The sequence below is a fragment of the Berghia stephanieae genome, chromosome 4 (assembly GCF_034508935.2).
Source record: "Berghia stephanieae isolate SIO BIC M18660-M18661 chromosome 4, UCSD_Bste_1.3, whole genome shotgun sequence".
NCBI classification, from domain to species: Eukaryota; Metazoa; Mollusca; class Gastropoda; order Nudibranchia; family Aeolidiidae; genus Berghia; species Berghia stephanieae.
Genome location: NC_088363.1, coordinates 74,613,281 through 74,640,780, shown reverse-complemented (window position 1 = coordinate 74,640,780; position 27,500 = coordinate 74,613,281). Strand labels below are relative to the sequence as shown.

Here is a 27,500-nt window from a genome sequence, read left to right as displayed (position 1 = left end):
AAACGAGTGGACCCATAAACATGAATCAACTAAGTAACGAGTTTTTGGTTATTGAAATTTCACACCGTCTCCGCGATTCGAAAAGAACAAGACGATTCAAAGTATGTCACTTACTTAATGTCTAAAATGGCGTGAGTCATGCTTGAGTATGGATCAATACAACCAATTTATCAAGAAATGTCCAATGCATACAACATTTGCAATAATAATAATAATAATAATAATAATAATAATAATAATAATAATAATAATATAATATAATATATTATTATATATTATTATTATTATTATTATTATTATTATTATTATTATTATTATTATATATTATTATTATTATTTATTATTATTATATATTCATCATCATATTATCATCATCATCATCATCATCATCATCTCATCTATATCATCATCATCATTATCATCATCATCATCATCATCATCATCATATCATATCATTATATATTATTATTATTATTATTATTATTATTATTATTATTATTATTATTATTATCACCATTGTCACTATTATGTCTACGGTGTAATCATAGAAATGGGACGAAGCATGAAACGTAATTATAATGTGAAAGCTGGTAGAGAAGAGAAACTTCGGAGAGTAAAAAGTAGTGAGTTAATCAGGGTAATCAAGCACTCGGTGCTAGAGTCTGTCACGTGAAATAGGCGGTATTTAATGTGTACTTTCTCGGAATATGGCAAGATCTAAGAAGCTCACAATATTGCCATCCGGAAGTATAACGGACCAACAAATAAAACTGTGTGTTGATAGTTGATAGCCTGGTTATTATAGTTAAGCGAGAATTACTCATAAACGCGGATGGCAAAAAATAATAACAAAGACCTGAGTGACGTCTTATGATGCTTCGCGTTTAGTAAAAAAAAATAATAAACGTTCGAGGTTACACATTATAGTTTTGTGTTGGTCCAATATACTTCACGCGAGAATTAATCATAAAAAAGGCTGACGAAAAACAATAACAAAGATCTGAGTGACGTTAATTTGGTTCCTTCTATATCAGAGTATTTTCTCATCTGAACTAATATCAAGCTATGGATTTGTGATACAATGTCTCAAGCCGCTGTTATGTCGGGCTGATTTAGATGTTAAAAATTGATTTTCGAAGTTCAAAATTATGAGATTTTAGTTAACTTTTCATTTTATTTTTTAAAATGGAGATGATAAACATGGTAATCCAAAGTAATAAAAACCAAAGTCTCACATTTCTGGTTATTTCTACTATAAAACCATAATTAATTTATTAGCACCTGGTTCACCCCGATATAATGCCGTTTTGATACGATTCGTTACATAATATGCGGTATTACAAAGAGATTAACTTCGAACGTGTTTACAATATGCATAATTGATAATCTGAAATTCGTAGACGTTAGTTAAGTGCTCAGAGAAGAAGGACGAGTGTTATTCCAGTCTTCCCTTGGAATAGACCCCAAAGACATTTTTCCCCTATGGGATGAATAAAGGGAATTGTATTTATTTTAATTAATTAAAAAAAAAATATCTTTGTTATAACAATATAATGAAAGGTAAAACCTTTGTTATAACCATGGTATGAATGTCAAGACTTTGTAACAACAAATCAATAAATGACAAGGTCTTTATTATAGCAATGCAATGAATAGCAACATCTTTGTTATAACAATGGGATGAATGACAAAATTTTGTTATAACAATGGAATGAATAAGCTCATCCTCTCGTCTACGATGTATTATTTTGACTAAAAGGCATCTTTAACTGGAAAAAGTAATCTTTCATATAAGCTTTGAATCTTATACATCTTATACCTATTAACCAGACACCCCCCCCCCCCCCCCCCAACAACAACAACAACAACAACAACAACAACAACAAATACCACTGTTTGGTGGACATGGAGGAAAGAAACAATCCGGCGTAATGAGAGATCGAGCAGGTTCCATGAGTTAAATGATCAGAGAAAAAGGACGAGAGAGAGAGAGAGAGAGAGAGAGAGAGAGAGAGAGAGAGAGAGAGAGAGAGAGAGAGAGAGAGAGAGAGAGAGAGAGAGAGAGAGAGAGAGAGAGAGAGAGAGAGAGAGAGAGAGAGAGAGAGGGGGATTGTGGAGGCAGTGATATTACTCAGACCAAGCACTCTGCAAAATCCTTGTCTTAATGGATTTTAACGATGATGCTGAGGATGATGATGATGACGAGGAAATAGATTGATGTTATCGAAAGAGTGGAAAATTGAAGGCGAAGACACATAAACAATAGGATTCCACAGTCTGACGTCACGTCCGCATAGCAACGAATCGGCTGGCTCTAAACAAAAAAAATCCGTGCTTGGTCCGGGCAAGGAATAATTGGAAAATCGCTCAAAAAACAATTTTTATCTTAAATATGGTCCAGTGTTTTGTACCAGATTGTCTACACCAGTCAGATATTCACTCCTGCAAGTTTTACAGATTTCCAAATGGACAGGCAGACAAAAAATTGAAGAAAAAGTGGATCACTTTAGTCAGGTAAGCACGCACGCCTCGTCGAACATTTGCTAGAGTTCGTAGTCCAGATCTAGGTCAAGTTCTAGCTTACGTAGACCTATATTTTATGATTAAAGTGTACAATTGCACGAAATTATAAATAAAAATACATTCCAAACTAGGTTTTTATTGAAGTTGAAGCAAAAATGATATCTCAATCGTTTTGATGTTAAGGCTGATAAACTGAATGAGACTTAAGTTCTACTGATAAGTGATAATTTTTTTAAAAGGAGAACAAGAAGAAAGAGAAGAAAATATTTGTTAAAATCTTACTTTAAACTCGATACCTTTATGGCAAAATGAAAATAAATAAATAAAATAACGCAACCTCTCCCCCCCCCCCTCCCCTCACGCAGATCTCTCTCTCTCTCTCTCTCTCTCTCTCTCTCTCTCTCTCTCTCTCTCTCTCTCTCTCTCTCTCTCTCTCCCCACACACCACACACAAACACACATACTTTCCTCTTTTTTTTTGGAAAGTTTCTCTGATTCTCTGCCATGCCTCCCCTCCCCGACAGCCGAGGTGGCAACTCTGTGTGAACAAAGCAAGATGGCGGCAGGGACCTCTCTCCTTTACCTGTGCCCGACTGTTGACACTCCAAAGTTTCCATCACCGCACTGGCCAGTACAGTACTGACTGTAATAAAGAGAAAACGCCAGTCTTGCCACACTCAACCCCAAGATCAACTTTAACTGTAAATTTAAGAATTCATATTTTTATATATACCTAGTCAAAATCATCAAAAGAAGTAATGAGGAAGTTTTTGCTGAATGTGCGATTTCATAAAAGACAGGCGAGAGACCCACCAGTAACCTAGTCTCTTGCACACCTTTGATTTATCATGCATTGAGCTGGTGTCAAACAAGATAGTCTAAAACAAAGTACTTATCAAATTAAATAATATACCCAATGTGCCCAACAGAATTATTGTTTTTTTTTTTTTTATCTTTTCATTTCAGGTGAAAGGACAAAAGATCCAACATCATCATCAAGAGTGTGTTCTTGTCACATCAGAGATGGTGACAAAGCCAACCTCCCTGAATGGTTTGACAGAAATAAAAATAAATTGTTTCCATCAGAGCCAGAAAGAAAGAAAAGAAAAGTGACACAAGGAATTCCCACCCCATCTCAATTGGCACCAACATCAAGAAGTCCACCACCACACCACCACCACCACCACCATCATCATCATCATCATCATCATCACCATCATCATCATCATCATCATCATCATCATCATCATCATCATCATCATCATCATCATCATCTCATCAGCTCAACTCTCTTCATCATCATCACAAAGTCCCACCTTTAAAAAAACCAGATTCCTCATCATCATTATTTTCCTCCTCATCATCATCCTCATTATCTTCTCCCTCATCATCATCTCAACTCTCGTCACCATCATCACAGGATTCCATCTTTTAAAAAAAACAGATTGTAGAACAAGTGAGGATATTTTAAATAGAATAACAAATTTAATTCAAGAACAAGAAATTACAGACAAAAATAAGGAAATAGCTAGCTTTAAAAAACCCAACTAAGTTAGATTCAACGCACTTACACTGTTTCAAGCCTTACAGAAAAAGTTCTTCGAATGGAGACAGGTGTACATTGTTTTAAAATATTTAATATTATTGTTCAATATGTTGAGTGCTTTAGAGGTAACATTATTTATTATAGTGGATGGGAAGTTCAGGAAGAGACAGTTGCATTAAAAGACCAAATTTTCATTATTACACTTATGAAACTTAGACAGAACTACGCTAACCTTCATATTTCACAATTGTTTAGCGTTAATGAAAGTACTATAACAAATATTATACAAACTTTTATTCATGTTTTACATAAGCTATAAGCTTCTCTTTGAAAATGTTATGAAGGTTACATGCCCTTCTAGACATAAAAATAAACTATCAGCTCCATCATCATTTTTAAGATTTCCAAATTGCAGAATGATCATTGATTTTACAGATGACCAAATTGCTATTCCTAAAGAAATGGATAAACAACGGTTAACTTATTCTTCTTATAGGTCCATGAATTCTGTTAAAGCTCTTGTTGGTCTGAGTCCAAATGGTGTGATAAATTTTATTTCTAAACTGTATCCAGGGTCTGTCTCGGATAAGGTCATTGTACAAAATTGTGGATTACTAAAACTTTTAATTTAAGCCCTGGAGATTTAATTTTAGCAGATAAAGGTAATAAAGGTAAAACCCCATCCTGATTCAAGATATTTTACCTCAAGGAGTAACTGTAAATATCCCTCCCTTTTTACATAATAAATTTACTGAAAATGAGATTTTATTAACAAAAGAAATTGCTTCATGTAGAATTCATGTTGAGAGCGCTAATGAAAGACTGAAAAATGTTAACATCCTCTCATATATTCCAACCATGTTAAGAGAAACATCTGATATTATTTTTCAATTTGTTGCAGCACTTGTCAATCCCCAGTCTCCTCTTATTAAGGAGACTGCATTTTGTTAGCTTTGCCATTTATTTTGTACAACACACATATTTTGTTCATCATCATCAAATCACCATTCAAAATAATGGTTTTGTAGGTCCATACATGATTTTACATGATAAACATGACAAATTATGGCATTGTTGTATCAATGTATGTTCAATGTCATTAACATTGTTAAATAAAACCACACAAATTAGTTTTGGACTGAATCAACCCAAGGCATCATCAAGATAGATCTGTGGAAGTAAAAGAATAAAAGATTCAAATTTAGAGCTGCGACCATGCTCAATAGGCAAAAAACAAACAAACTAATAAAACGTCTGTTGTGGTCTTGTGGTATGACACTCGCTTTCAGATCAGAAGGTCCTGGGTTTGGGCCTCGCTCGGCACATAGTTGAGTCCTTGGAGAAGGCTCTTTACTCACAATCTCTCACCGTACTCAGGTGTCAAATGAGTACCTGGCCGTTAACAGCGTTGTCTCTGTCCGAAAAAATTGTAATATCGCCCAACAGGCATCATGTCCCGTCTTACATGTTAAATGTTGCTGTTGGCCAGGGACCCCTTGTAAAGCACTTTGAGCGCATTTAGTGGATATTACGCTGTATAAAAACTCAATTAAAAAAACAAATTAAGTGATTCTTTCATTCATCTTGCTTTGTTGATAAGGGGGAAACCCGAAACGTCCATTTTATCTGTTTTCGTATATTAAATTGAAGTTCACATTCAATTTCACAATGTTATTGATTTCTTCGAGTTTCAAGCAGCAACATTTACATGACACCTTAACCCAATAGGAAGTTTAGTTTACCGTGACTAACACTGGTCTAAATAAATCCTTTATTCATCCCATAGAGGAAATTTATCTCTAGGGTCTATTCCCAGGGAAGACTGGAATAACCGCGGTGCAGCGCCGCAAATTGAGCTAGGGCGAGGTGACTTGCTCAAGGCCACACAGCGCAGCGGCGGGTGAACGAACTCGGTACCTTTCGGGTACGAAGCAAAAACGTACCGCTGATCCACGCTGCCCCACATGAAGTATGATAAAATGTCTAGCGTGATTGGTGATTGTGATGCTCATATGAGTATTATAATAAAGGTTACAACACGATACTAAATAGTATGTAGTAGACTATAGTCAATGGCAACGAAAATTAGCGAAGCAAGACTAAGACCTCAAAGACTCAAAGTCCGTGGTCCATAAGATAAAAACACAATAATTCAATGACTCCCCCTCTCTCTCCCTAACTAAAATCGAACGTAAACAGTTAAATCTTTCCATTGGATATACTAAATCTGCCTAAACTCAAAGTAAACTGATTATTGTCCAACAGTAGTTTTACGGAGATGTGAGATTTTGAGAGTGAGAATGAGAAGACGAAATGACTTACCTTCACAGAATACTCTTTATTCTTCATGCTGGCTTGAACTTTGCCGAACATCAAGCCATCTGAGTAAGTGAAAGTCAAAACATGACCTGACTGATGATGATTTTCACCTCGCGAGACACTTTTATGCTCATTGGAGAAGTATTTCATAAGGGCGGTGATGGAAATAGAGTTCGTGTCAGCCATTTTTCTCGACTGTTTAGAGCCAGCCGGTTTGTTGCCATGCGTTGCTGCGCAGGATTACGTCACGACTTAGGAAGCCTATTTGGTGACAACAGATCAATACCATGTGACGACAAAGAGCTTTATTTTCTATTTTGGCCAAAAGATATAACTTCATAATCCAATGGAGTGAAAATTCCACTCAACCAATGTGCACTTATCTGCAGGTCTGATAACCCGATTTATTATGGGCTCATTGTTGTAATGGAATTTTTTTTTTTTTTTTTTGAAATGACGCAAATAATAGTGTCCATTACAACATTAAACTAGGCCCATAATCCCGTTCGAAGATCAGACTTATGTACACGCCGCCCTCAACGTATAAAAAGTCTTTGATCCGAAATTTTAAAATAGTCATGGGTTTAATATAATACATTTAACAAGTTGCGGGTTTCCTTAAACGATATTTGAAGTGGAAGTTTTCGCTAAGCTGAAAAAAAAGCGTTTTGCGGAAGTCTCGAGTTTGAGAGTTTTTACCATTTAAATCGATGGATATTTGAATGACGAGTTTTCTGGCCACATTTCTAAATTCGAATTTTTCCAGAATACGGCAGTAAATGGTTAAGTCGGTATCAATATTTTAATATTATTACACTGACAGCATCGGCCCATATTCATTCTTGTACTTATCTTGTACTATTGGATACTGGCCAAGAGATGCATCCAAGGTTGATTATTAATAGTACCAGATGTGCGAAGCATGAGTAACATGCCCACATCTAGCATGAAGGAATGCTATGTAATATGCAGGTACTTATTATCTAGGTGGTGAATGCATATAATTTGATCGAAATATCTCGGTATCTTATTTTTATTTTGCTGCTCGAATATATCTGCCTGACGTCTGACCAGTTACATTAAATTATTACATTAGTTTTGTATTGCCAGTGACGTTCGTCACTACAATCACAACCTCCACCACCGCCGCCAACACCACCATCGTTATCACCATCATCATCATCATCATCATCATCATCATCATCATCATCATCATCATCATCATCATCTTCGTCATCGTCGTCGTCATCATCATCATCATCACCATCATCACCATCATCATTGTTGTCGTAATTGCTTCTGTTAACGCAACAGAATCCGGCATAAATTATGGCTCCATATGCCTCCTGGCTTTGAGCATATTCTTTTTTCATTAATCATACGAGTATGTCATGACGACACGACTAACCCTCCAATATCATATCATACCATATTATACCAGAGCAGGTCAAGTATGTCAATTGGCTTTTAAATATCATGAATTCTCATCTTAAAAGAAGATGGTTATTATCAAATAAAACTGTTGTAACGTTCGTAACATTAGAAAAACAACAACAACAACAACAACAACAACAACAACAGAAAACAATACAAAAATAAAACAGAGCCGAGAAGGAAGAATTTAGACGGTCAAAACTGCCAACTATACTTTATTCTGTACTTTTAAAAGAATTGTTTGAAACAAATAAATGCTGAAATTTTTTTTTAATTGAGACAAAACTTTCTTCTATAATTTTATTTTGACTCTCCCTCCAAATGACATATTCGAGTTGGAACTGAACCTATTTTCTCCAAGAATGTATCTTATTTCTTATAATGTTTTTATTTGTTGCCCAAAGCGCAACCAAGCACCACAAGATGCAAACCACCTCGTACTAGATTGCCCAGAGACAAAACTTGAAGGGGGATTTGAAACCATCAACAAATCTGATGATGACTTCAGAACCTGGATTGATACCTTGAACATAGAAGTGTAGCCGAACGATACTACTACTACTACTACTACTACTACTACTACTACTACTACTACTACTACTACTACTACTACTACTACTACTACTACTACATTTGTTGTTGTTTTTTTTATTTAACGAATACCTTTTACTAAAGCGTTGGTACATCGTTAAGTACTGTCCGCCAAAAATTGATTATGAATATTAATATTCTATTAGGAGCACAAGATGCAGCACCTCAGTTCTCCGGGTGATAGGGGCAGAACCTTATCCACACGGCTATGTCAATGACGTGCCGTATACACAGTTAATTGATCCAATCTATCGATTTTCAATTGACCACAGAAAGCCCACTATATGACGTCACTCCTCTTGGATTGGGCCATTACAGGAAATGACCTCAGATTGCCAATTCATTGAACTGAAGTAGTTACGACGATTATATGAATGGAACCATAGGTGTGTGAATAATATTTGATGTGGCAGTAGGTTGGCCGGTGTTGTGCAAGGGGGGAGTGGGGGGGGGGGTAAATAGTTCTACATAACCCTATGAACCATTGGGTCCATGAGCTGAAGTTCATACAAGTTTCTGCAGCGTGAAAAGATCTGTGAAATTAGCTTGAAATTAATTAGACGCTCGAGTTTACACGAGTATTTTGTTGGGGTTAAAAAAAAACCCAACAAAAACCAAAAAATTAATTTAGAGTCAGTTGTTGCAAAAATTTGTTGAGGAGATATTATCTTATTGATAAAAAAGGGTTATATAGCGCCTGTCCCATACAATATTGCTTGAGGCGAAAATATACATGTCATGCAATATATATATCATTTAAAAAAGCACTCTATCATATTATCAACAACATTTAAAAGATGAAAATACGAAATTATATTTAAAAAATGTAAATTAGGGTCAATATTTTCTATGAGGTGACACTACAAAAATAATGTAATTAAATCTGTTACATATTATGACGATTGCTTATCCATTTTTTTTCAACTTTGATTTATTTTTAAAATAAATAATTGCTCAAATGGTTTATTTGGCTCATGTGATGCATTTTATTTTAACTTGACGAGAATCAAATAGCAATACACATAAATAAATAAACAAATAAATAAATAAATAAAACAGACACGAACACATACACATACACACACGCACACATGTACATAAACACATATACAACCATACAAACATACGGACACACATTCAAACATACAACGCTTTATATAACCGAGCTTTAAACGTTTTACAAAATCAATTCTTTAGTGGTCAGCATACATTCATCATATCACATTACAATATGGCATGCCTTTTAAGGGCTTGTAAAATATTACATTTGTGACCAACCGCTTCAATCCGGTATTATGTTGGGATGAACCATATGGAGCAAGAGAGTTGAGTCCAAAGTAAAAATAAACAGAATTTAATTACTAAATTCAGTTTCAGTTCAATTGACCACATTCAATTACATAAACTTATGATCACTCCCTCATGTCTGTAGTACTCTGGAAAATACATTTTTTGCAAAAACTTGACCAGGAAACTTGCCCTTCAAATTTCAATAAATTAAAATGACTCTGATCTTGTCATAAACTCTTAAACCTGGGACTTTACTTGAAGTCCCAGGTTCGAGAGTTTTGTTGTTGTTTTTTGTTTTGTTTTGTTTTGTTTTGTTTTTTGTTTTTTTTTTTTGGTGTGTTTTGTTTGTTCTGTTTTGTTTTTGTTTTTTTAGTTGTTTTTTTTTTTGGGGGGGGGGGGGGGGGGTGGGGTGTTGTTTGCCTTTGCTTTTGTTTGTTTGTTCTTTTTTTTTTTTTTGGGGGGGGGGGGGTTAAAGACGAGTGTCATTTCTTTAATATATGTGCCACAGACAAAAAAGATAACAAGACATACATTGTTCTTATTAACATTGTGACGACGACGACGACGACGACGACGACGAAGAAGAAGAAGAAGAAGAAGAAGAAGAAGAAGAAGAAGAAGAAGAAGAAGAAGAAGAAGAAGAAGAAGAAGAACAACAACAACAACAACAAAAACAACAACAATAACAACAACAACAACAATAACAACAACAACAACAACAACAACAACAACAACAAGAAAATCAAGAAGAAGAAGGAGACCTTGTCGGTAATAAACCATATTATAGTCAGTAACCATACCTGCCGTAGCGACTTCATTTTGCTTGGAGACAGCCACGTAAAATCGGTGCTTATTCTGCAGGTCCACCAGGAAGTCCAATTTGCTGGCTCTCGGGTTAGAGGAAACCCTGTTGGCGTTTTTACCCGGTGGCTGGGATCGCAAGGTGACTTTGGTTGTCATTGGCATTGATGGCCCACCGTTTACATTGAGGCCACTGGTAGGCACTGTAATGACGCGTTTAGGCGTACCCAGGGGTACCATATTACCATTGTCATTACCGAAGCCCTTTGGAGCAACAACTGTTGTTGTAGTGCTCATTTTTTGAAAGTCCTGATATCCTCAGCTCAGAAAATTCGAAATTGATAATAATAATAATTTCACCTTTCTTGTGTACATTGTGTTGTCTGCGAAACCCAAGAAATATGTGTTCTGTATTATATGGACCTCAATTCACGTATAAATTCATTTTAAGAGACCTTCAAAATATGAATAATTTTACAAAATGATTTATACACACCTCCATCTACTGATGCTTGTCCTTAACATTTATAACCAAACGAATATGCTATTATGACATATAAAATTAATCTTAACACATCGATGTAAATCCATTACACAACACAACACATGTGATACAGGTGTATCATATTTCTGTATTAACTGTACTATTTGCCATAATATTATTAATGTTTCAACATGACATCAATGAATCACCACAATTGCAAATCTAATATAAGTTATTACCTGGTGTAATCATAGTAACTATGCAAATCAACTGGTGGGTGATGTATACATGTTTTATGTATCTACGTAGTATGAATACTTGTATTGGATGGATAGGGTCCGGGATAAACGACAAAGAGTTTTATAAAATCATCTCAATGACCCTGGGTTTACTAAATATATACGCCGAGGTCACGGTGATACAGTATAACATGTCAAGGAGAAATCAATAGCATAAAATGCATGAAGAAGGCAGGGAGAGTAAGCGGGGAGTTGGGGAGGTGGAAGGGGGGGGGGGGGGGGGTGGTTGGGGGAGGGGGAGAGAGGACCAGTGAGCTAATCGAATTGTTGGCATGTTGCACGATCATTAACCCTACGAAATATCGAGCGCACGCAGATACGCAACAAGTTGTTGTGATAACAGGAATAGGCTATTATTTTCGTGTATTAAAGTATTCTGATTCCAGTTATCGGGGGATTTCTCCAGTCAAAACAGATAATAAGCGATTAGAAGCGGTAGACTTTAAAAAATAAATATACCTTTCTTCAAAACAGAACAAAACATTACACACAGGGCACTTTTCGTAATCAAAACCCTACTTCAGCCAATTACATAAGCAGTTAAAACGAACTATCATGATTTAACGAAATGGAATAACGTTTTATCTGGTTTTGTTATTAGCTGAAGGAGGGTTTTCAGTCAGAAACGTTCTGTGTTAATCATTTTGGGATTCTTTCTATTTTATTTTAAGCTGTTTTATTCATTTTCGTACATTAAGAAATGTCTCGAAGATATATGAATAAATTAAAAAGGCACTGCGCCCTTTACTTCACATGTCATTCCAGTATAAGATATCAAACACAACTTTTCTTCAGCTATCTAAGGGTAGAAGTAAAATCTTATAATTTCCACATAATGGCCTGTGATAGCTCAATCGGTAGAGCACTCATCAGATCTTGAGCAAAGGAAGTGGTTTGAATTGGGAACCTGGGTCTGATAGATCTGGGGATAGTACTTTGCGACATGGTAAAGTGTTATCTAAAGGGTAACAAGCAATTGCAACTGTTTGTTTGACGTTAATAAACAGGGAAAAATTCAGGCTCCAAAAGCCGTATGACTCCGGAGAGCAAATAATTCCAATAATACTTTTATTATTAAAACTCTGATGTTCATAGAGCAAATAACAATATCACATTCCTTTGGGTAAATAGAAAGATAAATAAAGAAGAAGAAACATGCAATGTAACCAATAAATGTCTCGTAATTCTAATCTAGCAAGCAAGCAGTCGTCTATAATTCATTTTTCGTTACAACGCGTATGCCATTTTGGACGTAAATGACAAAACACTTTTTTCCCATTATGACCCAACATTTTTTTTTCATTAAAAAACCCTCTTTTTACTCCATTTAATTATTTGAATTAAGATGACCCTAACTCCAACAACAACAACAACAACAACAACAACAACAACAACAACAACAACAAAACAATAACTTGAGCTAGCAATATCCACTACACGTGCTCAAAGCGCTTTATATGGTCCCTGACTAAAATCACCACGTAACATGTAGAACGCCTGTGAGGCGATATTACAAATATGTTTGCCAGACAGTGTCAACTCTGTTACGGCCAGGTACTCATTTTCACCTGAATACGATGAGAGGGTGTGATTAGAGAGCTTTTTGCAAGGATTCAACCATCCGCCGAGCAAGGCTCGAACTCAGGACCTTCCGATGCGAAAGCGTAGGTCGTACCACAAGACCACATAGCTCTACCAGTAAAGAATTCATATACTCGAGATTGCTTTGAGTGGTTTAAGACGCATATATAAGTTCGTGGATATTTGAAGTTTTATTTTATATATTTAGCTGAAATGAACAAAAGCGTTACAATATCTTGTACCTGATTTTAAATGTATCTAATATTCTGCCGTGCTCTGGAAAAATCCATATTTAAAATTTGGCCAGAAAACTCGTTCTTCAAATATCGGTCGATTTAAATGAGCCTCATCTTGGCAACAACTCTCAAGCCCGGGACTTCGCGAAGTCCCAGGTTTGAGAGTCTTTGCCAAGATGAGGATCATTTAAATCGACCGATATTTGAAGGACGAGTTTTCTGGCGAAAATTTCAAATATGGGTTTTTCCAGAGTACGGCAGTATTGCCATCTTGAGGTCTCTTCTGGCTATGTGCCATTCAAGACTTCCGTTATCTGAACCTTGGTTAATAAGAATATTTAAAGTTTCTCTTTGATATGATATCTACAGGCAAGTCGTTGAAAAACGGATGGGAAGGCAATTTCTCACTGAGTGTGTTTGTTTGTCTTGTTCTTTTACTTTTGTTTTGTTTTGTAGTATTTTGTTGGGTTCTTTTGGTTGTTTTTTACTTTTTTTTTTCATGGATTTTGGAGGGGGTTTTGGGTTTTGTTTTGTTTTGTTTTGTTATATTTTTTCTTGTCTAACCATTGTTTAATGGGTTGGGTTTTTTTCACTCAATGGTATAAAAACTATGTCGAATCATTTAAAATACAAGGAAATGATAAAAATATCCTCCTTAGTCTCTTGAGAGAGAGAGAGAGGGAGGGAGCGAGAGAGAGAGAGAGAGAGAGAGAGAGAGAGAGAGAGAGAGAGAGAGAGAGAGAGAGTTAATAAAAAGGGTTTGATGGCTATCGCCTCTCAGTCACGGGAATTTAATTTTAATGAAATCCCGACGTAAAAGAAGGGAGACAAAACAGTCTTTTCGCCAGCTCTCAAACACCCCCCCCCCCCCCCCCCCCCCCCCCACCATTTTTATGGTTAAATGGCGTTTTGTCATTGTCGGTAGAGCTAGATCGATTTGATATGTATTCCATCTCACAAATACTTGATTATCCAGACAGCTCAATCGTATTTTTTAAAACGATGTCACTGCCTGGGGTGAATTCTGAAAAGCTAAGCTCAACAAGAGGCCCGTTCCTTATCGCTCTTCATCCTTTCCATTCTTATTTTAACACACACACACAAACACACACACACACGCACACACACACACACCTTTTTGTTCACGCATATAGGTGGTAGGTACGTCTTGAATAGATACAAGAAAATAAATTTAGGAAAAGTAGTATGTTACATCTTTTTGTATTATTATATATTTCTGACTTATTTTTTTCTAAATTCTTTATTCATTGATTTATTTTTCTATGTTGGCAGAGAAGAAGGCGGATAAATTATATTGACCTCGCCAAAAAAAAAAGTCACAAATACCAGATCATCAATTTAGACACAAACACGAGGATCGAAAAATTATAGTCCCAAGAAAAAGAATAAGCAGAAGCCCTGGACAAAAAGTCAAGCAATGTTAAACGTGATCAGTGGACAAATGGGTAACAGTGATAATGGAAAATCCTGGTCCCGAAGTTGTGTCAACTGGCAAAGCATTTACACACATAATTTCACTCCGCTCAGATATGAATTAGTACCTGGCTACAGGCAGTGACGGATATTGCACAAGTTTTAGTACAAATGAACGCATAACAAGTCACGTGTACTGTATGAAATAGAAATATGGTTATTTATATGGGCCGCCGAGTTCATATTTATTTTCATTCTTGATACCGAAAAAATAGTAACCACGTTAATTTGTGAGACACAAAGAATTAAAAAAAGGGGGTGTCCCTCAGTTTTACGACATTCAGCACACTAACCACTAACTGATGGGGCACGACGTGGGCTTTAACCGAACGTTATCTTTGCTTGGATCCGTATCAATGATGAGATTCGTATAAAACCATTCGGCTTGGTAATCCAAGGATAAGATTCTTACCCTTAGAAAGGAAGAGGGAGGAAATTTGAAGTGCAAATCTCATTATCTCATTTTATGTAACTTATGATGATGATGATGATGATGATGATGATGATGATGACGATGATGATGACGATGATGATGACGATGATGATGATGGTGTTGTTGTTGATGCCGGTTTTTTTGTTGTTTTTTTTTTCTTTTTTTTTTTACGATAACTACTATGTTACTGTGTGCATCTTGTGTGAGTGTGTCTATGTCAATATTGTATTGTTATGAATGTGTAACCAAATGACAAATTGCCACTTTTTTGGGGACAATAAAGATATATTTTTATTTATTATTATATTATTATTATTATTATTATTATTATTATTATTATTATTATTATTATTATTATTATTATTAATATTATTATTATTATTATTATTATTATTATTATTATTATTATTATTATTATTATTATTATTATTATTATTATTATTATTAATATTATTATTATTATTATTATTATTATTATTATTATTATTATTATTATTATTATTATTAATCCACAAAGAGTCGTATGGAACATATACCGGCTGCTTGTATCACAAGGGTGTAAATGTCAAGGATAGTAGATGTTATGTTGATAAAATGCTTTGATGAACGCCGCTGGGAGTATGTCACATCAATTTGGTCACTACGGCTGATGTAAATACTACACCAGCACCATCAACACCACCTATATTACAACAACAACAACAACAATAACAACAACTACTACTACTACTACTACTACTACTACTACTACTACTACTACTACTACTACTACTACTACTACTACTACTACTACTACTAGGTACCACTACTACCAGTGCTGCTGCTACTACTACTACTACTACTACTACTACTACTACTACTACTACTACCACTACTACTATTACTACTACTACTACTACTACTACTATACTACTACTACTACATACTACTACTACCACTACTACTAATACTACTACTACTACTACTACTACTACTACTACTACTACTACTACTACTACTACTACTACTACTGCTGCTGCTGCTGCTGCTCCTCCTCCTCCTCCTCCTCCTACTACTACTACTACTAGTACTACTACTACTACTACTACTACTACTACTACTACTACTACTACTTCTTCTTCTTCTTCTACTACTACTACTACTACTACTACTACTACTACTACTACTACTACTACTACTACTACTACTACTACTTACTACTACTACTACTACTACTGCTAGGTACTACTACTACCAGTGCTGCTGCTACTACTACTACTACTACTACTACTACTACTACTACTACTATTACTTCTACTACTACTATTACTACTAGGTACTACTACTACCAGTGCTGCTGCGACTACTACTACTACTACTACTACTACTACTACTACTACTACTACTACTACTACTACTACTACTACCAACACTACTACTACTACTAGTAGTACTACTACTACTATTACTACCTTACTACCACCACCACACTACAGAACTGTTTAAACCCCATTCCTCTTTCAAATGATGTTTCATAAAATATGCAACAGAAAAACTTTTAAGCGATACGAATAGATGTACTTACACAGGAAGAAATCGAATGTCATGGTTCATATGAACAACTAATAACGCGGAATCTGGGTTACTCAAACTTGTTTTTATTTTCTTTTTATGATTACTCTGAACTTTTTATGTGATTTGACCCATTTCCTTCTCTACTCATCCATGTTATCAAAGCAACATTATGCAAAGGCAAATCGACAAAACATCTTAACAATTAAAACATACCTCAGCGTACAACAAAACAGGGTAAATGAGTGATCTTAGATAATTTGCTACAGGTGTTCAAAACATTGATGTGAAAACATCAAAGACATTATTGGACCGTTATCTTGCAACCGCGTCCAATATGACTCGCATTAAGTCCTAAGTCACCCCACACTATCAACACGGTTCATAAGAAAGCTATAAAGTAGTAGGCGCGTGGCATGACAAAACTGGTTCGGTATTCGTATTGTTCAGAAATGGAACAGTTTGAAATTTGAAACAAAGAATGCAAAATCTATGGATTATTTCAAGGTGTGAGTAGACAGGGAATTATATGATGGGAGATTTATATATGACGAATAGTACTTGTTTGCTCTGCTGTTGACATGGCTTTCAATCTTGTATGTATATATTATGCATTATTATATTATTATGGTTATCTTCTATACGCGTGTGTATGTGTGTGTGTGTGTGTGTGTGTGTGTGTGTGTGGTTTGTGTGTGCGCTTTGCATGTCACGGTTAAAGATATATGTTTGTACACCACATGAGTACATTTAAGTTGAAATACTATCTTTATCACGTGTATCATTATTGTAATATTTAATCAATAGATTTATGGCATTACTAATTAATATTAAGGGCATTCAAAGGATCTTATCCTATTTTGCCCTATACCACATGTTATGTTATGTTGTATGTTTGTTTGTTTTCGTGTTCTTGTAAGCTTGATTTTGTTGTTCATCTTATTGTTTTATTGTTTTTTTCCAGAAAAGTTATTTTTATACAATATAGCTCAGTTGGCAGAGCGCTCGCTTCACACGCAAAGGGACCGTAATCGATCCCGGGTGCAGTCGAGATTTTTTTTCTCTCCTGTCCACCCAGCAGTGGCTGGGTAGCTGGTTCTGTTTTATCTAGCGGAAAGTACTTTGCGAAAGACCAGCGTCCTATCTAAAGGATAGCAAACAATTGCGATTGTCCGTTTCGCGCAATAGAAACCGGGATAAAATCCGGCTCCATGGGCCGATTGGCTCTGAAGAACTATTTTTAAATGAGCTATTCTATACCATCCCTATTTGAGTAAAAAATCAGAATGAAGACGTTGGTCTCCGTGAGTGAATAAGCCACCTCAGAAATCTTTCGACGTACTCTAGTAAAGATGTTAGACATTAATGCAGAGTATTCAAGAAAAGTACTATTAGTCTATTTCGTGAAATGACATGAAGAATCCCTTGATCTTCTGAATTATTTAGTCTTCCTATTTGATGTTCTCTGAGGAAATGAAATTGAAAGTTTCCATAGAAATTGTCACCCAAAAATCGATGAATACAATAACCGTCTTTAAGCCTTTGCAATTTGAGAATGTGACTTGATGAAAATCTTATCATAGATGAGAGAAAAAAAAGTATTGATTGTTAGAGTAAATATAGAAAGGAATTGTTTAAACATAACTTTGAAGCCAATTGCCTAAACTTTAAAGCAAGGGTGACTATTCAGCCGGATAATAACAAAACATTTTTTTAAAAATTTGTCTATTAAGACCAAAAGAAAAAAAAAAACAACTTTTATTTGAGGATCGACCGATAATGTTTCCTACAGCTTGTCAATAGATAGGATGCGCTTGGCTAAGAAGCTCATAACATTGCCATCCGGAAGTATAAAGGACCAACACACAAGACTGTGTGTATCCATGAACGTTTATAGTCAGGTTAATACAGTTCAGTGAGCATTATTCATAAATGCGGATGGCACAAAACAATAACAAAGACCCGAGTGACGTCATCTTCGAACTATCTATACATCAAGTTTTAAACCCGACACCATCAATACAACTCCAATTTTATCAATTAACCTTAGGCAATAGGCCTAAACTTTATAAGAAGTCACAAGAATAAGACAAGTTGACAAGTTGAAAGTCCTCGCAATCGATCGATATTTAGGGTAAAAGTGCTATGGCCGATATGTACCGATATACACATCGATTGTGGCCAGATTGAAAAGAAATGTTTTGTCAGAGTAGAGATGTACTCAAAACTTGAACATTTATATATTATTGTAATATCCATTAAACGTGCTCAAAGAGCTTTACAAGGAGGTCCCTAGCTAACAGCAACAGTTACTACGAAGGACGAGACATGACGCCTGTAGGCGATATTATAATTTTATTTTCGACGGAGACAACGCTGTTAACGGCCTGATACTCATTGTATACCTGAACGATGATAGACTGAGTAAATAGCCTTTTTTTCCTAGTCGTGACTCAAACTCTGGACCTACAGGTCCGAAGACAAATGTCATACCACAAAACAGACTATAAAGCCACACGTTGCAGGTTTCTTTACTTTTCTTCATTTTTCTGGCGATGTAAGTGATACAATTTTTTCTTTCATTACTGGCATATTTGTTCAGTGCTTTCTTTCCCCATTTACTTTTCAAAAATCGAAACAAAACTTATTGATTTTTTAAAAGTGTCTTAAGGAGACTAATATTATATAATCATCTGTGATTTTTAAAACAGACTAATTCCGACAACAGTTAATAAAAGGCCTATTTCTTTTTATCACTATAAGCAACTACTTGATGGGGCAATTATTTTTAATTTTTTAAGAATATGTCTAGATACCAATTCTTATGACGGGATGGTGTAATCAAAACCCCCCAAAACAAGATCGATTGCGTGTTAATTGCTCATGAAGTCTATATACCATTACGTTTAAGGATGGCTCGGGATGGGGAGAACGTAGGACGTAAACAAGGTGTACTTCGTAATATTGATTTAAATTACCGGTCTAACAGATGTTGCCTATCACAAATTAATATCAAATAAACTGTTGGCTTATTAAATTAATGCTTTCCCCATTTCATAACATAATAACAATGATAAAGAAATCTGAATAAATTTTTGTGTGATTACGAGCTAGACTCGATGTGTGCTGGTAACGTTTTTGATTGTAAGAATTATTTGTTCCATCATTATACTATACAATATTACTCTTTTTTAAATGGAGCGATAAAAATGCTTATAATGGGAAAGTAAAAAATAATTGCTAATTTGTGTGTCACTGTTACCCTGTCTAAATGGTGTGGTTTATCATGCATCGTTAGACACATTCATTGACTACCGAGGTTTAACGAACAAAACTAATTATAATATTTATAACATAAACACACATACAAACATACACACATACATATATATATATATATCAAATATAATATAATATATATATATATATATATATATATATATATGTATATATATGTATATATATATCATAATATATATATATATATAATATATATATACATGTTAATTTATATATATATATATATATGTATATATATATATATATATATATATATATATATATATATATATATATATATATGGTGACTATCAATATTAATTTCTTTCCAATCAAAATATTTATCTCTTTAAGAAACATCATTTTCATATCGCCCAATTTTCATTTTTTTTAAAAGCCCAAAGCGCTTTAAGGGGGTCCAAGTCAGCAGCAGCACTGACAGCACTGCACGAGTAGGAAGAAACATGACGCCTATAAGTCGCTATCAACATTTCTTTTGTATAGAAAAACAGAACGCTGTTACCGGTTTGGTACTCATCATCCACCTGATTATGGTACATGTAAGTATGGCGCCGTCTTGAAAAAACTCAACGCTCACGTGCACAACCGGACTCGAACTGTCTGTCTGTAGGTCGCAAGTCATGTGTTAGTGATATCGTTAATATTGATAGTAACAATAAGCTACAATAAGACCGTTGATTATTTGGAAGAAGAAGAAGAAGAAGAAGAAGAAGAAGAAGAAGAAGAAGAAGAAGAAGAAGAAGAAGAAGAAGAAGAAGAAGAAGAAGAAGAAGAAGAGTGCCATAATAAAAATTTCATTATCCACAAAGCCCCACCCAAAAGTTTACAACCCAGCACACATTACGTGTACGCAATCAGTACTTTACCACATCATTTATTGCAGATTCTTACGACTGATTAAGTCAAACTAAGATAGAGAGTTATGGACTGTTGATAGGAATGCCATAAAATAGAGCGATTTCCAGGGGAATTTTCCCGGTTAAATTATTTTTCGTTATAAACTGGCGTTGAGTATCCTAATTCAATCATGTTCAATAAGATCTTACAGATGCCGATTTTCTGTGGGATGAACAAGAACACGATTGCTTGTCAATAAGAGCATGGCCAGGAAGGGAGAGGAAGAGAAATGACTGCACGATACGATAAGGTACAATTTGGGCATTCTGACTTGTCAAATACATCCAAGTAACTTTTTTTCGTAAAGTAATATATTTGGTTATATTAGTCTATAACAGTGACAATAGCAACAACAAAAGAATGATCAATAATAAATTAAGAAATTAAGGAGCATGCACTGGTGTAAGATAAAGAACTGAACAAGTGTGTATGAAAGGTGCCAGACAAAGCTTTGTCTGACACCTTTCATACACATTTTTTCAGTTCTTTATCTATGATCAATATTAAACTTAGTCATTTGATGTTGTTTTCATGATGCAAAAATCCTAAACCGACCTCTCTCTCTCTCTCTCTCTCTCTCTCTCTCTCTCTCTCTCTCTCTCTCTCTCTCTCTCTCTCTCTCTCTCTTTCTTTCTTATCTTTCTTTAACCCCCCCCCCCCCCCCCCCCCCCATCTCTCTCCTACACACTTTCTGACAGGATTACAAATGAAAAACCCATACACACAAAAACTACACACTCCTCAGTGCACTGAAGAAATTCGGGTATGGGTCGTTTTATATATAAATCAGCACGCGCAGCAGCAGCAGCTGAGTAAACTCAAAGAAAAAAATAAACAAATCAAATATAAAACAAACAAATCATATCCCTGCAACTTATATTTCCTCCACCGTCACTTTCTGACCATGCATATATATAGATCGTTCGAAGATGACGTCACTCAGGTCTTTGTTATTGTTTTTTGCCATCCGCGTTTATGAGTAACGCTCACTGAACTGTATTAACCTGACTATAAACGTTCATAGATACACACAGCTTTGTGCGCTTGGCCAAGGAGTTCACAACATTGCCATCCGGAAGTATAACGGACCAACACACAAACTATGTGTAACCATGAACTTTTATAGTCTGGTTAATACAGTTTAGTGAGAACAACTCATAAACGCGGATTGCAAAAACAATAACAAAGGCCTGAGTGACGTCATCTTCGAACTATCTATACTTCCGAATGGCAATGTTATGAGCTTCTTCGCCAAGCGCATACTATAATATATATATATGTATATATATATATATATATATATATATATATATATATGTGTGTGTGTGTGTGTGTGTGTGTGTGTGCGTGTGTGTGCGTTTGTGCAGGATGTCCCAAAAATGTATACACATTAAAAAATAATTGTAAATATAGGATTTAATAAAATGTAATTATTATTTAACATGTCGATTAAATGCAGTGAGGGAACAATACAAATGATACTTAAAATATTTTAATATTTGTAACATAATTATTTTTTATAAAATGTGACAAATACATTATTTTAAGGTGTTTACATTTTTTGGGACACCATGTTTTGTATTTTTCTGACCTCAATAATATAGGATCCCATAAATTAAATAGTCGAGCACTCTAAAAGACCCGTGCATCAATCTCTCATGAAATATCTAATTTTTTCATTTTCTGTCCATCTCTGTCTATCTCTCATATCTACAAATATTGATCTATTTATCCACCATTTCTTTATCTTTCTCTATCTCCATCTATCAATCTGGTTATCTACCAAACCATCAATCCACCCTTTCATTTATATCTATTTATCCATCCATCTGCCAATCTATCTTTATTTCGTCTCTCAACCTCTCTCTCTCTCTCTCTCTCTCTCACTCTCTCTCCCCCCCCTCTCTCTCTCTCTCTCTCTATATATATATATATATATATATATATATATCCCTCTCTCTCTCTCTCTTCTCTTCTCTCTCTCTCTCTCCTTCCCTCCTTCTTTCTATCTTTTTTTCTCTTTCTCTTTGTCTTAAACTCCAACCGCACAATATTCATTTTCCACCTGCCTCATCCGCCACCTCCTCTCTCTCTCTCTCTCTCTCTCTCTCTCTCTCTCTCTCTCTCTCTCTCTCTCTCTCTCTCTTTCTCTCTCTATTCTCACCTCTCCATCTCCCTGCAAATTAACCCTTTGTGTTTGTACTCAAGTCTCTAACATGCCACATGCCATTCACCATCACATGCATCCTTTGTTCCCACCACAATACCATCGACTCGTCCACAACAGACCTATTGATCGCATTCACTCACCAAGAATCTTAGACAAATTATCATTGCACGCATACAACTCGACATCGCCCAAGGACGTGGTGGGGTGAAGTAAAATGACTAAAAAAGGAAACAGGAAATAAACGTTACAGCTTTTGTCGTTTCTGAAGAAGTTTCAAGAAGTTTTGTGTTTTGTGCCTAATGTGGTGTACCTGGTGGTGCTGTATTTGACTCAAAAAGTCGACTTTTAGACGCCTCGACGCTGTCTTTTGCACACATTTTCCTGTTGACCCAGCAGTGATGGGGTAGTTGGATCTATTATAACTTGCGATAGACTAGTGTTCTGTAAAATGGGTAGCAAGCAATTATTAATATCCACGTGACGCCAGAGAGGCCAGGATAAACTCCTAGCGCCATGGGCCTGTGCCTCGAAAGGACTACGATAGAACTTTTCGACATATTGAACTAATTTAACGATGAACAAAAGTTCTATATTTACGACTGTTCTTTAATTTGGAACGTATACAATGAAAAAGACTTTTACGAGTAAAAAAAAAACAAACCCCAAAAACACATACATACAAAATTTAAAAAAGACAACAACAAAAAAACCCCCGTCTATTTCATAACATTGGAATAGTGAAAATAAAGAAATAAATAAGTAAATAGATAAATAAATAAATAAAGAAATAAATAAGTAAATAGATAAATAAATAAATAAATCTGACGCAGATGTGACCAATGACAATCGATTGGCAGGAAGGCGTTACTAGATATGAACAGAACAGAGAACCTTTCTCAAACCATTTTTCTTCACTGTTTCGTTTGTGATTTTGCCTCCATTGCCGTACAATATCGGCGCGCTACACCTCCCGTCTTTGGATTTTCGAGTATGTAGACGCAGAGATGATGTTAAAGATAACTTTAATATACACAGTATGCGCTTGGCTAAGAAGCTCACAACATTGCCATCCGGAAGTAGTATAACGGACCAACACACAAAATCTACGTGTAACCTTGAACGTTTATAGATAGTATGCAGATGACGTCACTCAGGCCTTTGTTATTGTTTTTGCCATCCCGTTTGTGAGTTGTTCTCACTAAACTGTATTAACCAGACTATAAAAGTTCATGGTTACACAGAGTTTGTGTGTTGGTAGGTCCGTTATACTTCCGGATGGCAATGTTGTGAACTCCTTGGCCAAGCGCATTCTATCTATAGTCTGGTTAATACAGTTTAGTGAGAATTACTCATAAACGTGGATGGCAAAAAACAATAACAAAGACCTGAGTGACGTCATCTTCATTCTATCAATAGGTTCTTGTTCATTTATTTCCCATATCGTCCCCCAAAAAAAGTCAGAAAAATCAGATCACAACACTAGTCAAGCTTTCATCTTGTGACAAGTCTATTTTGATGGCTTCAGTATACCTAATATAAACAAATTTAACCAGACACAGTTCCACATTCAGAATTGGTTCTCGTGCTTTTTTGGGGATCGCAAATTATTTTCACTATCTTTTCTTGATAACACGGTTTTCATATTGCAATGATCTATCAAAGCGCTTCGTAAACAAAACAGACTCTAATTTACAGTAATTCCGATTCTTCTAACCAATGAAGATTATACTGAATCAAAGGAATTAAAAAAAAAAAAAGATTTACATATCTTTTAAATTTCACGTTTTTATTTTCTTCATCTTTAAAAGCGTGTCCTTTATATTTTCCTTCTTTTTCACACACGAAGACTTCATTTTCGTTGATTAGATAAAATATATTATTTTTCTTAAGTTGTTTTTTTTTAAGGGTTACCTTGTTTGTTTGTTTTATTCTCTTTTTTTTTTTGGGGGGGGGGGGGTGTCTATTTTTTCGGCTAGGGAGAAGTGAGGGAGTTAAAAATTCATTTCAAAATGGATTGATTTAAATGGGCCGCTACAAGGATGGGAATCCTTGCATTAGAGAATCATCTCGTACTTCCGTCCCTTCCATTTTCAATTCCACACCTCCCCTCCAGGGCTGCCAGATGGTCATGTACATGGCCAAAATTGGTCACAGAGATAATCGTGTTTTTTGGTTGTTGTATTTTTGTTTTTTCTATGTTATGTTTTGATTTTGATAAACTTTTTCCTAGTCTAGTCGGGATTTTGTTAAAAAACAAAACTGATGAGTTTTTCAAGGCGGTTAGAGTATTAGCAGTTCTTGGCAAAAGGGAGGTTCTATTTGGCCACTTTTGAAGTCGAAATTGGCTACAAGGAACTCAGGCTATATGGCTGCCCTGCTCATCTCCCTGATCCTGATGAATCATTCTCTCAGATCATGAAAATAGAGTATCCTCCGAAAAAAAAAAAAGTAATGAAAAGAAAAAGAAAATCGATCAGAGACATTCGTGTTACTTCTCTGGTCTTTAGCCTTTTTTTTTTTTTTGTGTGTGGGGGGGGGGGGGGGGGGGGGGGGGGAGGTGAGTTGGGGATGTCGTAGTTTTCGCCTTACATTAGACTAAAATACATTATCAAAATCGATTTTTTTTCCGGAATGAAGCGACATTTTAATAAGATGTCACGAATATTATTCCTCGATGGAACACTACCGTAAATTTAGACGCTGATATATCAAAAGATAAAGTCCTGAAAATGATGCATTTTAAATAGCTGACCCTAATCAAAACAATAATAATATATTATATTTAAAATAATATTATATATGTATATATCATAATGCATTATTTCAACGTCACGTGAAAAAAATAACCCACATCAACAATAAGCCTGAAATCGGTTTCTGTTTTTTTTAACAAAATATTATTGAACAATGATAGATATAAAGATATACATAATTTGATTTTCTTTATTTTATTATTTTTGATTTTAGAAATAATATAGTGACTAACGGCTAAAATAAACTTTAACAGAAATTCGCTCTTAGACCTATATTTCGACATTACAAATAGTCAATCAATGATGGTAAATGCTACAGGAACGTTACGAAGATGTGTGGATATTTGTCTCCGAATGAGAGATATACTATTTGTCATCGTTATAGAGGTCATCAGCACTACTTTTGCAAAAACAATTTCTATCTTTAATTTTGGTCGAACAACTTTTCCTTCAAATTTACATCAAATAAAACGGCCATTAACCTACTGAGACTTCTTTTAACCAGTTAACTCGCGAGGTCCCAGGTTTGATAATTTTTTTTCCAAAACGAGGGTCATTTAAGTCGATCGATATTTGATCGATATATTTTCTGACCAAATAATTTTTAAATACGTGTTTTTTTCTAGAGTAGGGCACTTAACTGGTTAAGGGTTATAATTTGAAGCATGCGTTTTTCTTGCCAAAATAATAAAAATGTGTTTTATCAAAGTACAACAGAACGTGATAAACTGATTGAAAATAATAGGGAAAAAGCAATACAAGTGTTCTCTGGTGTTGACCTACAAACAACGATAGAATCCCCACGAGTTTAAAATGCCTACCAATCCAACTTCAACACTTCAAAGAAACTTTCTGTTGTGCTCGGCTTGAATGCCATTGTTCTCAGAAAACCGTTGACTTATAGGTCATTCACAGCCTTTGCAGTCTTCACAGTAGTAGTGGGAAATAAGTAGCGTTTGAGGATAGAATGTAGCATCTGGCAATATACATTTCAAAATATTTGGCCAAGAAACTTTTAATTTTAGTAATGATCCATTAAAATGACGCTGAACTTACCAAAAACTCTCAAACCCACATGATTCTAGGAAACCTCAGGTTTGATACTATTTGGCAAGTTGAAGGACATTTTAATCGATCGGTGTTTTGAAGGAAACCGTTTTCTTGCCAAAAGGAAAATAAATGCGTAGAGGAGTATACTGTGGAGACTGTAAAGAGATCGAGAGAACCTCATTAATCTCTGCCTGTCTGTCAGTAAGTCAATCCCCCTTGCTTTCATTTATCAGTAATTATACATTATACCTACATTATACCTAGCGTTATATATTCTATCCGTCCACCCAACTCGGCTACTGTCGGGTAATATTGACTCAATCTTAGGTCAGCGAGGACCACGACTATTGACTGACCTAAGCTTCTCCACTGGAACGTATATTATTGTAAAGACTATTACAACATACAAAGTAAAGAGTAAGTTAAGAAAATAACAGGAACTTTGTTTATTCTTAATAATGGAATTGTATTGATGTAATATACCCGCCAGATGAGTCGTACTAACACACAAAACTTTGTTTATTCTTAATAATGGAATTGTATTGATGTAAGATACCCGCCAGTTGAGTCGTACTAACACAAAACTTTGTGTAATACCTAAACGTTTATAGCCTAAAAATTTAGTGAGAATTTATCAACCAACAGGCGGTTTAGAAAAAAATACCTCAAAAAAAGAGTTGAGTGACGTAAACTTCATTTATTCTATTGAATGAAAATATGTGCATGTTGAGAATGAATAGTCTAATAT

The 27,500-nt window shown here is 35.2% G+C and overlaps 1 protein-coding gene and 1 long non-coding RNA gene across 37 annotated transcripts in view; both read right to left on the bottom strand.

The window, feature by feature from the left end:
* LOC144971240 (kazrin-like) overlaps positions 1 to 27,500 on the bottom strand; it is a 149,511-nt gene that overhangs the window by 42,192 nt on the left and 79,819 nt on the right. For 8 of the 36 annotated variants that reach the window (XR_013645091.1, XR_013645093.1, XR_013645092.1 and 5 more), the window contains exon 2: positions 10,504 to 11,021. The exons of 16 other annotated variants lie outside the window; for them this stretch is intronic. Coding sequence is in view for 17 of the 20 variants with exons in the window: in XM_078911774.1 (XP_078767900.1) it covers positions 10,504 to 10,801 (298 nt within the window). In the remaining 3 variants the exon portion in view is untranslated. Of the gene's footprint in view, positions 1 to 10,503; positions 11,306 to 27,500 lie in introns of those variants that run through there. 12 more of the 36 variants (XM_078911771.1, XM_078911770.1, XM_078911766.1 and 9 more) reach the window with 4 other exon arrangements.
* Positions 3,845 to 6,679, bottom strand: LOC144971230 (uncharacterized). Its single transcript, XR_013645089.1, has 2 exons — positions 6,392 to 6,679; positions 3,845 to 5,239 (listed from the first exon to the last, which is right to left on the bottom strand). It is a non-coding gene; the product is annotated as an uncharacterized LOC144971230 (long non-coding RNA).